The sequence below is a fragment of the Cicer arietinum genome, chromosome 1 (assembly GCF_000331145.2).
Source record: "Cicer arietinum cultivar CDC Frontier isolate Library 1 chromosome 1, Cicar.CDCFrontier_v2.0, whole genome shotgun sequence".
Classification (NCBI taxonomy): domain Eukaryota; kingdom Viridiplantae; phylum Streptophyta; class Magnoliopsida; order Fabales; family Fabaceae; genus Cicer; species Cicer arietinum.
The window spans coordinates 41,306,855-41,319,699 of NC_021160.2; the positions used below are offsets into that span (position 1 = coordinate 41,306,855).

At 32.5% G+C, this 12,845-nt stretch overlaps 2 protein-coding genes across 2 annotated transcripts; one reads left to right on the forward strand and one right to left on the reverse strand.

Moving 5' to 3' along the window:
* The first annotated feature begins 981 nt into the window (after positions 1-981).
* Positions 982-6,086, forward strand: LOC140918935 (transcription factor GTE6-like). Its single transcript, XM_073363995.1, has 4 exons — positions 982-2,375; positions 2,922-2,980; positions 5,474-5,624; positions 6,003-6,086. Exons 1-4 carry the CDS (start codon positions 2,340-2,342, stop codon positions 6,084-6,086), a joined length of 330 nt encoding a protein of 109 aa, XP_073220096.1. The 5' UTR covers positions 982-2,339.
* A 1,231-nt stretch (positions 6,087-7,317) lies between these two features.
* On the reverse strand, positions 7,318-8,955 carry LOC101513848 (uncharacterized). Its single transcript, XM_004488729.4, has 2 exons — positions 8,298-8,955; positions 7,318-7,818 (listed from the first exon to the last, which is right to left on the reverse strand). The coding sequence occupies exons 1-2, from the start codon at positions 8,790-8,792 to the stop codon at positions 7,498-7,500; spliced, it is 816 nt and encodes a 271-aa protein (XP_004488786.1). The 5' UTR covers positions 8,793-8,955; the 3' UTR covers positions 7,318-7,497.
* Between the last annotated feature and the right edge of the window lie 3,890 nt (positions 8,956-12,845).

Consider the following 12,845-nt stretch of genomic DNA (forward strand, 5'->3'; position numbering starts at 1 on the left):
AACCACCAATGAAATAACCATGGAATTGTTGTTCTGGTAAACGACCACATTGTGAAGAATACAATTCAAATTCAGCAATGTAATCCTCCACATATCTATGTTGTTTTAATTCCTTCAATTCCTCAAAAAGGATTCTCCAAACGACCACCACCAAAACGAACGATCATCGCTCCTGTCAAACTCTCCCAAGACAGATCCTCTGCAGAATCGCGCCATAAATTGAACCAATGAATCGTAGGACCTTCCATACTGAGCTTCGTCAGTTGAATTCTCACATCTGCAGAAATGCGTTGTACTTTGAAATACGTTTTTGCTCGAGGGATCCAAGCAACTGGAGATTATCACCAATAAATGTCGGAAATTCCACCTTCTTCACAGCTAAACAGAATTCATCTAACGGTGAAATGACTGCCACCTTTTTCACTGCCCTCACTTGCCCAACCTATAAGTTGAAAACTGAAAACGATAACCTATCCACTAATTCTCCATACATTCCTATTTATTAGGGGAATACTAAAAGCATCTCCAACGGTGAACTCAATATGGGTTCATTAAAAAGGGTCCACTGTGCCACATCACCGTGAAGCAATCCATTCATTTTTTACTTCGACGGTTTTACTCTTAAAATATTAATTTTATATTTAATTCTATATTTAATTTTGTTACAACTTAAAATATTAATTTTATATTTAATTTTGTTACAACTTAATATATTAATTTAAATATTTTAATTAATATTATTATACATTATTTTGATTTAAATTTAAAATAAAATGGAGCTTCAATTTTTATAACAATTAAAAAAAGTAATGGTCATAAATTAATAAAAAGGTAACGGTCATACATTTATTATGATTAAATTGTGAAAGTACCAGTTACGACAGTACGTAACTCCACGTTGGCGGACGAAAATATTTGGCAACCATTGGAGATGCTCTAACTAATTGTGCCAGCAAGGCAATCACACTTTTCCTGCATTCTATTTCTTATTATTTCTCACATATACTTGCCATTGCTCAGGCCTCATTTAATATCTGTTAACTAACAGATCCCCTCATCACTTGTGGGCCCCAACCCATTCCTATCACACATACTGAAAATTTGTGGAAAATAATATTAGTATTGTCCTAATAAGTTATCATAACCCACTAACAAAATAAATCTCATAAGCACACGTTTAAAAGTTCAAGTAACAATTTGGTTAGTGATGTATGGATGGAAAAAAAGATAAAATGGTCATTCTCTTATCTCCCTTTCGTGTGTACTAACAATGATTCTTGACAAGTAGGGTGACAAATAGGGATCTTTTCCCTTTCAATCATCAAAGGAAAGAGGTGGCACGGGAGACTAGTGTTGATTTTGTCTTATGGCTTCCCTCACCTTTCTCACGTTTAGCTTCAATTCTTAAAAGTGAAGCATCAATTTGACTTCAACGATGGGTGGAACATCTGTGTGATATTGGTTGATAGGCACACTATAGTCCTTGAAAAGGCATTTGGGAAGCCTCAGGGTGTTCTCAGGGCAAAACAGGGCCTCCAATAGATTCTTCCCAAACTTGCACTGAGTGAAAAGGACGAATTGACTCAGTCAAAGAGGAGAGTAACCAGTTGGAGAGCAAGGAATCTTGTTGTGCCCCGTTCACTATAAATTGGATTGAAATCACCTAGATCTTGATCGGTTATTGTCAGATATTTCAGAGGCATTGTAGGACTCACCACAATGTTGTTGGTTGCATCCTTTGATTACACCCTTGATTTGATTTTTGCATGATAAGAAATTCATCTTACCCAATTTGAGTGATTTGGTGCGCGAATTTTGTTGGTAAAGTAGATGCCAAGCACTTTTTGGTAATTTCAATTGAATTGGAAGATTAAGTCATCGTGGCAGAAAAGAAAAATGGATTAATTACATCATTATTATAATTGGAAGTGGAAAAAAATTCAATGATAGCTCTTTATAACCTCTCAATTGTCAGTTAATAACAACTACTAATAGATTATATAAGCTTCTAGTATATGCTACTAGAATGTACATGAGCGTCATCAAACTAAAACTGATTAAAACGAATGCAAGATATTTAATACAACAGAAATGTAGAATAAATAATCTAAACTAGTATCAACACTCTAATGTGTAAAAAACATTGAAAAGGTTATAATAAAAAATGGAGCAAGAGATATTTTGAAGTATGGTTGTGTTTATAATTTGTTACAATTTGCTTGAAAATGTGCCTGCAATGGCAACAAAATGGTTTTCATCCTTCATCCCTTTTTCATAATTTTTAGGTGAGTGATGATCTTCAGTTCCTATTGGAGAATGATTGTGTGGAGGTTGAGGAGATGGTAAAGAAATATTCTGATGAACTCTCTGGAACAGTAATCTTCTTAAACTTCCCCATTCAAAGCTATGATTATCATATTTATTATATCCCTTATTTTTTTTCATCAAAATAATAGTAATTAGCGCGTGATATTTGTTTTTTTTTAGAGTTAGTGGGATTGAAGCTACAACATCTTATATGATATACTACCTTCATTTCCAAATATTCATTGACTTAATCACAGAAATTAAAAAGTTGATAGTAGTATTAAGTTTGTTGACAATTGGTATTAATTTACAAGTTTTTCCTTCAAGAGAGAGATTCAGTTTATGTTCCCATCGAAATATTGATGTTTGTTGCAGAAAAAGTGTAAAGTAAATAGGGGTATGTTGGTAAAGAATTACTTAATGCTCTTGAAAATTAATAGTTATTTATAAAAAGTGAAAAAAAAAAATCTCAAGAGGGTCCTATATTTAGGGATGAAGGTAGTGTATATATATATATATATATATATATATATATTCAGGGACGAAGCTAGTATATATATATGAATACCTGAAATTATGTGTGTATCTAATTGGTGTTAAATGTTGGTTATTAGCTAGGGTATATGGAACAACGACTTGAGTTGCTTCTCGATACAGTGATGTCAAAGTGCAGGTATGTTGTGATATTTTTAAGTGGATCTATGCATGATTATCAATGTAATGGGAAATTCAACAACAAATACAATAATAACTCTAACAGAGCAATATGCAGCAGATAATCAATTTCCCAAACTTCCAAGAATCTGTGAGGAGAGGAGCAATCAACAAATAATCACAGCAACTAAAATCACCATCACAAATGACACAATAATTTTTAACGTGGAAAAACCTTCTCAATGTGAGAAGTAAACAACCACGGGACCAAACCATTAATAGAGCTCCACTATGATCAAAATATGGGTACAAGAGAGTTTCAAATATGGCACAAATTCGTGCTCCCGGCCAAAAACAGCAAGCTAACCAGCACAACAATCAGCCAAAACAATGAGAAAACAAACATGAAATTGAGAACAAAGTTCAGCAAAAAACCAGGAAAAACTGATGCTGTCCGAGTTCAATTTCTCCCACCTCAGACATCTGATCGACGATCCAAATGGTCAGAATGAAGTACCACGAGTCACGAACCTATCCGTGAACGAAGGAGAAATCGCGAATCTAGTGTAGCTGCTTTGTTTTATGCGAAAATAGGGTTTGCTCTTCCTCTCTCACTTTTCTCTTTACCTTTCTCTCTGAATTCAGCTCTTACACGCCCACTAATCTGACCTCTCTCCACTTGGTTAAGTGAGACACATGGGCTTGCACATATTAGGCCTTTCTCCACATAGGAAGGGAGCCCAAAACCCAACATTATGATCGGTCACAACTATGTGGAGGTGACCGCCAAACCGGCGATCTCACAACAAGTTTCAAACTTGCTTCTCGGTAATGCCTTGGTCATCATATCAGCACCATTATCATCTGTATGAACCTTGGCCAATTCCAACAACCCAGCATCCAAAACATCACGTATCCAATGATACCTAACATCAATGTGCTTGGACCTAGAATGAAAGGTTGAGTTCTTACCAAGATGAATTGCACTTTGACTATCACAAAATAGCAAATACTTATCTTGAGAATTTTGAACTCTTTTGATCAGTGTACCCTAAGAACTTCTTACCTTGCAGATATGGTCTCCAGTTTTGGATGGGTAGGACTAAGGCCATCAATTCTTTTTCATATACTCATGTGGATAGAGATGAGTCCGCTAGAGCCTTGCTAAAATATTCAATGGATCTATTATTTTGAGATAGCACATCAATTGTGAATGGTTGTGTGAAGTCTGGCATGACCAACATAGGTGCTGTGGTCCCTACTTGTTGCAAGTGCTTGAAAGCCTCCAAGTTCATTAAGGTTTTGCAAATTTTCTATAATCACATATAAGTTGTCTATAATGCCCAGTGAGACCAAGTAATCCTCTTACTGCTTTCATGGAAAGCACTCTATTTTTTAGGATCCGTGTAGATCCTTTCCTCTGAAATAAGGTGTTCTAGCCTCTAGGTATCCAATTCTTCTGTTACCAAAACTGCATTTTTAGCAAGGAAATTTTCTTTGATTTGAGAATATTATAAAGAGATGGGAAGCATTTTAAAATTTATTCAAAACCCTCTAAAGTCCCCCTTCAATGTATTTTGTGAGTTCGTCCATATTGGAGGGGTTTTGCTCCAATGGAGATAAAACACATCCATGTAACCACAGGAGGGAGGGAGGGAAGGATAGGGAAGGAGAAGGGCTCCCTCTTGGCCCCCCTCTGTTTTTGGGCTCCGCATGGGGCAGAGTTGATCACTTAGCAGTCAAGTATCTCCAGAGATGGCAGTCAAGTAACTCCAGAGATGTCTTCTTTACAGTAACTTTATTGTATTATCTAACCTTATCGACTAATACATTATCCCAATATCAATCCATGAATTTTTCTGATAGGAACCCAAACTTAGAGAGAACTAAAAATTATATTATTGATTGAAAATAGAAATACTTACAGAAGATTCACAACTGTAATCCCAGAGCAAATGCTCCTCATTGAAGAGATGATTCTCTCTATGCCCAACCATAAAGGTTCTAACAGAAAAGATGCTAAATGAATCCCTCTTTGCCATGCCCCCTCTTTATATCTATGTTTCCTCTACTAAGAGCTGCCGAGGTGGCAGTTTTTTAGAATGTGTATGGGATGATAGGAATAAGGAGGGGAGAGTCAGGGATTCATTCATTTTTATTGTTGATTGTTGGTTAGTTTCTGGTAGGAGCTTTGCTCTGGTTTATTTTCTTTTCCATTGTAGAGCCTTTGAGCTCCATTTTCAGTAAATAATACACGAATTTCTTCTCTTAATTCACGGGTTCTATCAGGAGGTGATATAGCAACCCTTCTTGTTTGTGCGCTCATTGCTGCGGTGGGTTGGCCATAAGGTCCAAATACCCTTGAGACCCTATCAAGTCCAGTGGTTATGGTGGTGGTTTTGTTGGAGAACCACACCTCCGAGGCATACATTGTTAATGTTTTCCCCAAGTATATATTATTATGTAATGTGGGATATTCTTGCGTTTAACATTTTCTGATACGCGATTACAGGTCAATGACTCTTGGTGAGAAACAACAACTACGTAGATTAATTCAGAAGCTACCTGCAGGAAATCTTGACCATGTGGTGGAGATAGTTTGTCGAAATAGACCAGTAGAAGAACAAAGTTTTGACAAAATATTTGTTGATTTAGAAAAAGAGGTAATACTCGAATTAGTGATATTATATCAACTTGATTAGCATTTATTTAATTGTCGAATTTGATAATCCCTCTGTCCCATATTTTATATAATTTCTTTTAATTAGCAAAATCATTGTCCTGATTTTTATGTCATTTTACTTCAACAAAGTATCAATTATTTTTTCTTATTATACTTAACTGTTATAAATATTTATTTTTAAAATTATTGTAATTAATGAGATTAAGACTAATTTAGGAAATTAAAGATTAATTTTTTATTTATAAAATCAATGATGTTAGTTGTATTTCTTAATGTGTCAAAATCTTGAATGGGCGGAGATTTTATCAGCATTATGAACTTGGTTCACATTATAAAACATGGTGCTGACTTTCAACAGGATAATGCTACACTCTGGAGACTTTATTACTATGTTGAAGCTGTTGAGAAAGCCAAAAGTCTTTCTTGTAGTGAAGAGACCTAGTTTCAGTGGAAGTCTAAATTTCCCTGGGAAAAGCCTCAACAGTAATTGTAGCTCATCAGAACTCACCAATAGATTTTTTTCATCTTCCTAACTGAAGAATTGCAGTCTTTACAGGCTGTGATAGCAGGGACTACAAATACCAATGAAGTATCTATTCGACAGGACAATGCCTTCACGTAGCTGTAAATTTTGAGAAATTACTCACCATTTATCAATCCAGATTGTTATAGGATCTATGTTTTGAATTGTAGTTGTATCATGTATTGACAGCAAAATTTCAGTTACCTTTTTTGAAAGTTAATAGTAGTTAATTGTATCATTTTCTATATGCTGTTTTTTTCTATCTTTTGTTCTTAATATTTTCGAACATATCTCTATCGCCATAAGCTTCAAAACCTATACAAAGATGGTTGGTTTATTATTGGTTTATGATAAGGAGCTTTATTCTTTTTAAGCAATGTTGAGTTTGAGACTCGTGAAAAAAAAAAGTTAAATATTGTGTAAATCATCTGGCTAAACTCGGATTATACTGAAAGTGCATCTTTGTTCGATAACACTCCCAACAAAATCATCGCTCTCATGTTTTTCCTAATAAGGTGTGCAGTAAATGACAAATGGTTAATGTTAAGAGTTTCATTTTGAGTGACAAAAAGTTTGATAAAGTGTTTATAAGTGATAGGTAGTTTTCATCCAGCAAATCAATGTTAAACTAACTCAATTTTTTTGAGTCAAATGAGATTTCGTTAGAAAACATTGGGCTACAAAAGACATCTCAGCTGTCCAATAATGCAAGCAAATGGCCAACATATTCACATGTTGTCCATTGGACCATCTATTATCATGTCTCTTAGGCCATGCTCTATATATCTAATTTTGAGTGTGAGAGGATGTGTTAAGAACTTTATATTGAATGAGATAACTTGACAAATAGTTTAAAAGTGATGGATATCAATTACTTTACAAGTCAATTTTGTGGAGCTATGTTAGATTTAACTCAAATTCTAAGAAGTAAACAAGTATTCTCTAAGTAACGAGTTACACGAGAAACTTTGAAGAAGATGGGAAAGATTCTCGTGGTTGCGGAAAGGAATCGATCATAGGATACAAAAAATGTTTTTTTCTTGCCGGCTGCTCATGGACAATATCATGAGCTTCTAGGCCTATGGATATTTGGTATTTACACTCTTTAATACTTAATATTTAGTTCGATACTACATAAGGGGAGGCAAAGTTTGATGCCATAATGTTATTTACGCATATCAGCCAAATGTCCACTGCTAGAACAACTTTACCTAGAAAGTAATGTTCATAGAAATTCTTATGAACATAATTTCAACCACATGAGTGGCTAATAACAATATTTCATATTTTACCTTTCCCAATTCCACTTTTACAACATTAAGCCTCCATTTCATTTATCATGTATTGGTTTAAAATTCCTGTAAGCAATAACTGCATAAAATGGATCTGACCCTGAAAACAATCCAAAGAGCCTCATGATCCAATCAAATGGTGACTTGTCGTTATCATTAGTTGCTGTTGGTAGCTTTCTAATTACCTCTGCCTCTGTGAAACCTTCCACTGATTGGAAGTATTGAACAACAAGTTGAACCCTACTGTAACTAGTCCCTTCCCTCCATGAACTTATGGCTTTCTCATAAAACATTCTGTTGCTAAAACTCACTATGAATACCCCTCCTGGTTTTAGCAACCTAAACACCTCTGCAAATACCTGTGAAATTATCTCTTCATCAGTGATGTGTTCAATAACTTTAATCAACTCAATTGTCCAATATAAATTCTTGCAACAGTTTCAAATTACATAAATTAATAATTAATAACAACAAGGTTTTAAAGAAAAATGAATGCGACTGCAATCAAGGTTGCAACTTTTTTATGTCTCTGCAACTAGAACACAACTTTTTTATAGGCAAATGTTAATAAATTAATATTTATATTAGTTTTCTCAGATTTGAACTCAAAACCTCTTTTTTGTAAATTTTTCAGTGTCTCTTAACTCGTCAATTGAACTACTTACACAGAACCATGTAAACCACATTTGAGTATTTGAGTATTTGAGTGTAATTCTCCACGGTATGAAGAATCACTATGCAAAAGCAATTTTGATTAACTAAGTAAAGTTGAGACTTGGAACTGACTAGGTAAGGTTTGAGAAATTATATAAGGACATGGAATATATATATATCTGACCTTTTCTGGTTGTTGGAGATACTGCACACTAACTGTGCACAAAACAGCATCGAAAGTGCAACTTTCAAATTCAAACTGTTGATCTTTGTTAAGATCTTTTATGAAAAAGTAATCCAATCTTGGATTCTTTGCAAGCTCTTGTGAATTCATCCCATGTCCCACTACTCTTTTGTAGTTGACATCACTTGGTAGATGGCTAACCCAAGAGCTCATGAGATCAAGAATCTCTGTGTCAGGTCTCAACCTTTCTCTGTAAAGATTTGTTAACGTAGAAATGAATCCATCATCAACATGAGTCACAAGGCGTGGATATGCATAAAACTCTTGATCTTGGTAAATGTTGAGTTTTGTTCTACCTTGTTGGTTAAGAACAAGTCGTTTAATTTTTCCTGTTGAGGATTGTTGATTCGTTTGGCGGTTTTCATTTAAAGTGCTAACTATTTTGGTTGAAGTTTTGAGATGAGGTGAATAGATGGACTGGAGATTGGTTTGCATGATTGGAGTAGTTATTTGAGTGAAAAGTGGATATGAGTTAACTTGAATCAATCAAAACAAAAATCTAGTTTTGTATATAGCTAATGTATTATATTCTTTTTATGTATTCTTGGGGATAAGCAATCAATGGTTGTCAGAGGATACAAAAGGCTTACCAGGGCTTCGTATGAAATTAAAAAACATATCCATTTAAAGAATATATTATAAAGTACGCTTGTCAAATACGATAATTCAAGTAAACGTGTTTTATTTAGGCGGAATCGACTCGTAAATTAGTATGAGCTTTTCTCGTATTAAAATGATATTACAGCTAATATAGATTTGACATATGTATATAATTATATAATACCATAAATGTATCAATAATTTAAAATAATAAATCTATTATAAAGAAAAAGTATGTGAAACTGGGAATTTGATAAACCCCATAATTATTGGTTTTGTCCCACATGTTGGGGGAGTCAAATTTTTTTATAAAGACTCTAAAAAGGAAAGCTCCACCACTAAAAACTTCCAAATTTTTTGTGGGTTTAGTAGGTCTATAGGTCTACTTTTTCAAAAAAAAAAATTCAATTTTTATTTTTATTATTGACAATTTTTTTTTCCAGAAATAATTTTTTTTTTAATTTTTTCACTAATAAAAAATGATTTATAATATTTTTTTATTCAAGAAAAAAATCAATTTTTTTCATAAATTTTATTGAGAAAACAAAATAATTTAAAATTTTTCTAAGAAATTTTTTTTTAATATTTTTGGATAATTTTAAAAAAAAAAATTTCAAAAAAGAAAATCTCAAAATTAACAAATATTGGAGGCCTATAAGCCCCATGAGCCCCTCCATTAAGCTCAATGAAATAATGGGCTGGTGCATTAAAAAAATTATTTTGATAGGGAGCCTAATATTAGGGGTTTAATAAATTATTTTTGAAGGGAACCTTGGAGTTGGGGGCTTTTGTGTAATTAAATTAGGTTTTTTTGTTGTTGCTAATATAAATTAAATTAGGTTAATGTATGGAATAAATTATAGGCCAATATAAATTAAATTAGGTTAATGTATAAATTAAATTAAATTAGCTCTAGTTACAATTATTTGTTCATAATAAAATAGATTGGCAACAACAAAAAACCTAATTTAATTACACAAAGCACGCCGTCCATATCCTAAGAGAAGTGGGTCATGTCAGTAAATCTAAAAGAAAAATGAGGGTATAATAGGAACTAAAAAATCACGGTTTATGTATAAAATCCTCAAATCTTAACACTTAATGTTTCTTAGCTTTTGCTCAGTTACTCTTTACACTGCGCCTGAGGGTTACTAAAATTGTTTCTCTCCGAGGTATAATCTTTGATTCCATTCATCTCTTCTTTCTGAATAGATTCAAAAGTCTTTTAGATTGTATATATGGTATTAATATACGATTGTGGCTCTTGATTTTTTTCCCGGTTTTTGTTTATTTTTCTTAAAAGCATAGATGTCTTAAAAAGTCAAAATTATAACATATAGAAAAAATTTGTATAATTAATTACATAATGCTACTTGTATTTCTTAAAACAAATAGTCTTAGACCGAAAGTTCATGTTATCATCAGAATATTCTCCACCATTTTCAAGAACATATAGTCTTAGACCGAAATCTTGTTACAAACACGATTAATTACATTAATTGAGTGGCCAACATATACGGTCAATGATAAAACAGTCAATATTATATAATGCAACTAAGTTAAAATTAATCTTCAGAGTAACAATATTTGTTATATGATTCTTAATCTGAGAACATATTGACACCGAATGTTCTTTAACAAAAGTGTATAATGAAAATTTTAAGTGGCACTGATGTAGCGTGATCTATGTGCAAAAGTAAAAGATTAAGGTAAAGCAAATCACACATAAATTTATCATAGTTCACTCTTAACTTTGGGCTACGTTTAGTCATCACACCTTATGAGATATTCCATTATATTGGTGAAGAGAACGCTCTTTCAACATTTTTTACAGCATTCTTTAGATCAAAACATGATCTAATACAATATATATTATCAAAGCCTCAACAAGCGTACAACTTGTATTGTCATAGCCTTAGCAGGCTTATAAACTCAGTTTAACCATACTTCACACAAAGATACTCTCGATAATCACAAACAAAAGATTTTGAGAGATTTTTGCTAGTATATGAATAAGTGTATGGGTTCCTTGCTTACGAAAACTCAAAGATAAATTTGTGAAGCATAAGAAATGTATCAACACATTCACAAATATGGAGGTCGAATTTTCTTAACTGAAACTGAAGTGTGTATTTGATAAAAGAGAGCCTTGTGAGTAACTTGAAAATAAAACAAGTAACTAATTATTTTTAGCTAAGACTCTTGTTCTTCATGTTCAAGATCCATTTCAATTTATAGATAAGTAGACCTTTAGTTTGCTGATATAGAGAAGAGTTGTTGGGCATGAGATTCCAAGAAAAAAAAATATTTGATTAGTTGTCTTTAGGTTTTAGTGCAATTCAAGGAGAACATTATCTTCTTGAGAAGATTGTTTTTATATTTTTTGTAAAGAAAATATGACTTCAAAATCTAAAGCAAGAGACACTACAAGTTGCTTTTCTGTTGCAGCATGGGTAAGGAAAAAAAAAATTCAAACTACCACTTGAACTTGCATGTATTTTGTTTATCTTTTTTTGCTTGCAAGTGGTATAACACATGAACATTCTTTCCAAAAATGTGGTTCATCATGTGTATGTCAAAATGTGAGTTGTCTTTCTCATATTGGTCTAAATAAAATCTGGAAACAATGTTGGAATCAGAGATCGATAAATCTTTATGATATATTCTTTTGTATGTTACCATAAAGAATGTTATTTCAAAATTTTCAAACAAACTTGTTCATGCAAGATGTTTGAAATGAAATATTCTTGAGTTTACTTAAAAGCATTTAAGGTGATAAATCTTTCTTGAACATAAGAAAGAATATCCTATCATCAAAACCCAACAAGGTGAACGTTCTTATGTATCAGTCATAACGTTTTTTCTGTGTATTTTTTAGTGATATTTTGTTGTTTTGTGAGTAAGATACTTAGATTCAAATCAATTCTTGTTATCAATCTTAAAACACTCAAAAGTGTAGGTTAGATCACAAAATGATTAGATTCTTAAAAATATAATTTAAGATGTTTATTATCTTTAAAAATCAAATTAGTATTTTACCTCAATAGAGTTAACTTGCTCATTTTGGTCTAATTAAATCAGATGTGGTCTTGACATCTAAGTAGGATTTATTCAAAGCCTTTATGTCAGATTCCATTTGCTTAGTACCATAAATAATATTCTTTCAGTATTCTTCAATCAAGTTGGTTCATAAATAGTGTCTAAAATGCAATATTCTTTGAATGACTTTAATGAGTTGACTTAAATGCATTTAAGGTGCTAAAAATTGCTCCAACATGTGAGACAATGTTATGTCATGAATTTCCAATAAGAAGAACGCTCTTCTTCAACAAGTTGAATGTTCTTTCAATATTTTTTTTAATGATGTTATGTTTTATGAATACGATACTTAGATTAAAATCAATTCCTATTTTCAATCTTAAAATACCCTAAAGAATCAGTTAGATCACAAAATAATCATAATGTTAAAAATATAATTTAAGATGTTTGTTAACATTAAAACATCAAGTTGGAATTTTTCCTTAACAACACAAATAATCATGGAGACTGTTGGATTTAATTTACTAATTCATCAATCAGAACATGCTAAAATAATTAATCATGCTTTGATGAGGAAACCAAATAAGCATATGAGCATGAATATGAACATCAAGAACAAACATAACATATTAGGACAACATGTTGATTTATCAAGAACAACATGTTGATTTGTCAAAGATATTAGGAATACCTAGATTGATGTCTTTATAGTTTTTAAATAATGATCATGAATAGTCTATATGCATCTTTAAGGAGGAAATATGTGGTGTGTCTGATAGATTTGGGACCTTACGCTATACATTGGGAGATGGCCAATTAGGGTTCCCATTATTCTCAAATGGGCCATTA

Excerpts from the sequence above, each read along its gene's own strand:
- LOC140918935 (XM_073363995.1), top strand. The coding sequence starts at position 2,340 with ATGGTAAAGAAATATTCTGATGAACTCTCTGGAACA. Across the intron at positions 2,376-2,921 it reads CTGATGAACTCTCTGGAACA|CTAGGGTATATGGAACAACG; the intron begins GTAATCTTCTTA and ends GTTGGTTATTAG. Across the intron at positions 2,981-5,473 it reads ACAGTGATGTCAAAGTGCAG|GTCAATGACTCTTGGTGAGA; the intron begins GTATGTTGTGAT and ends ACGCGATTACAG.
- LOC101513848 (XM_004488729.4), bottom strand. The coding sequence starts at position 8,792 with ATGCAAACCAATCTCCAGTCCATCTATTCACCTCATCTCAAAACTTCA. Across the intron at positions 7,819-8,297 it reads ATCTCCAACAACCAGAAAAG|GTATTTGCAGAGGTGTTTAG; the intron begins GTCAGATATATA and ends ATAATTTCACAG.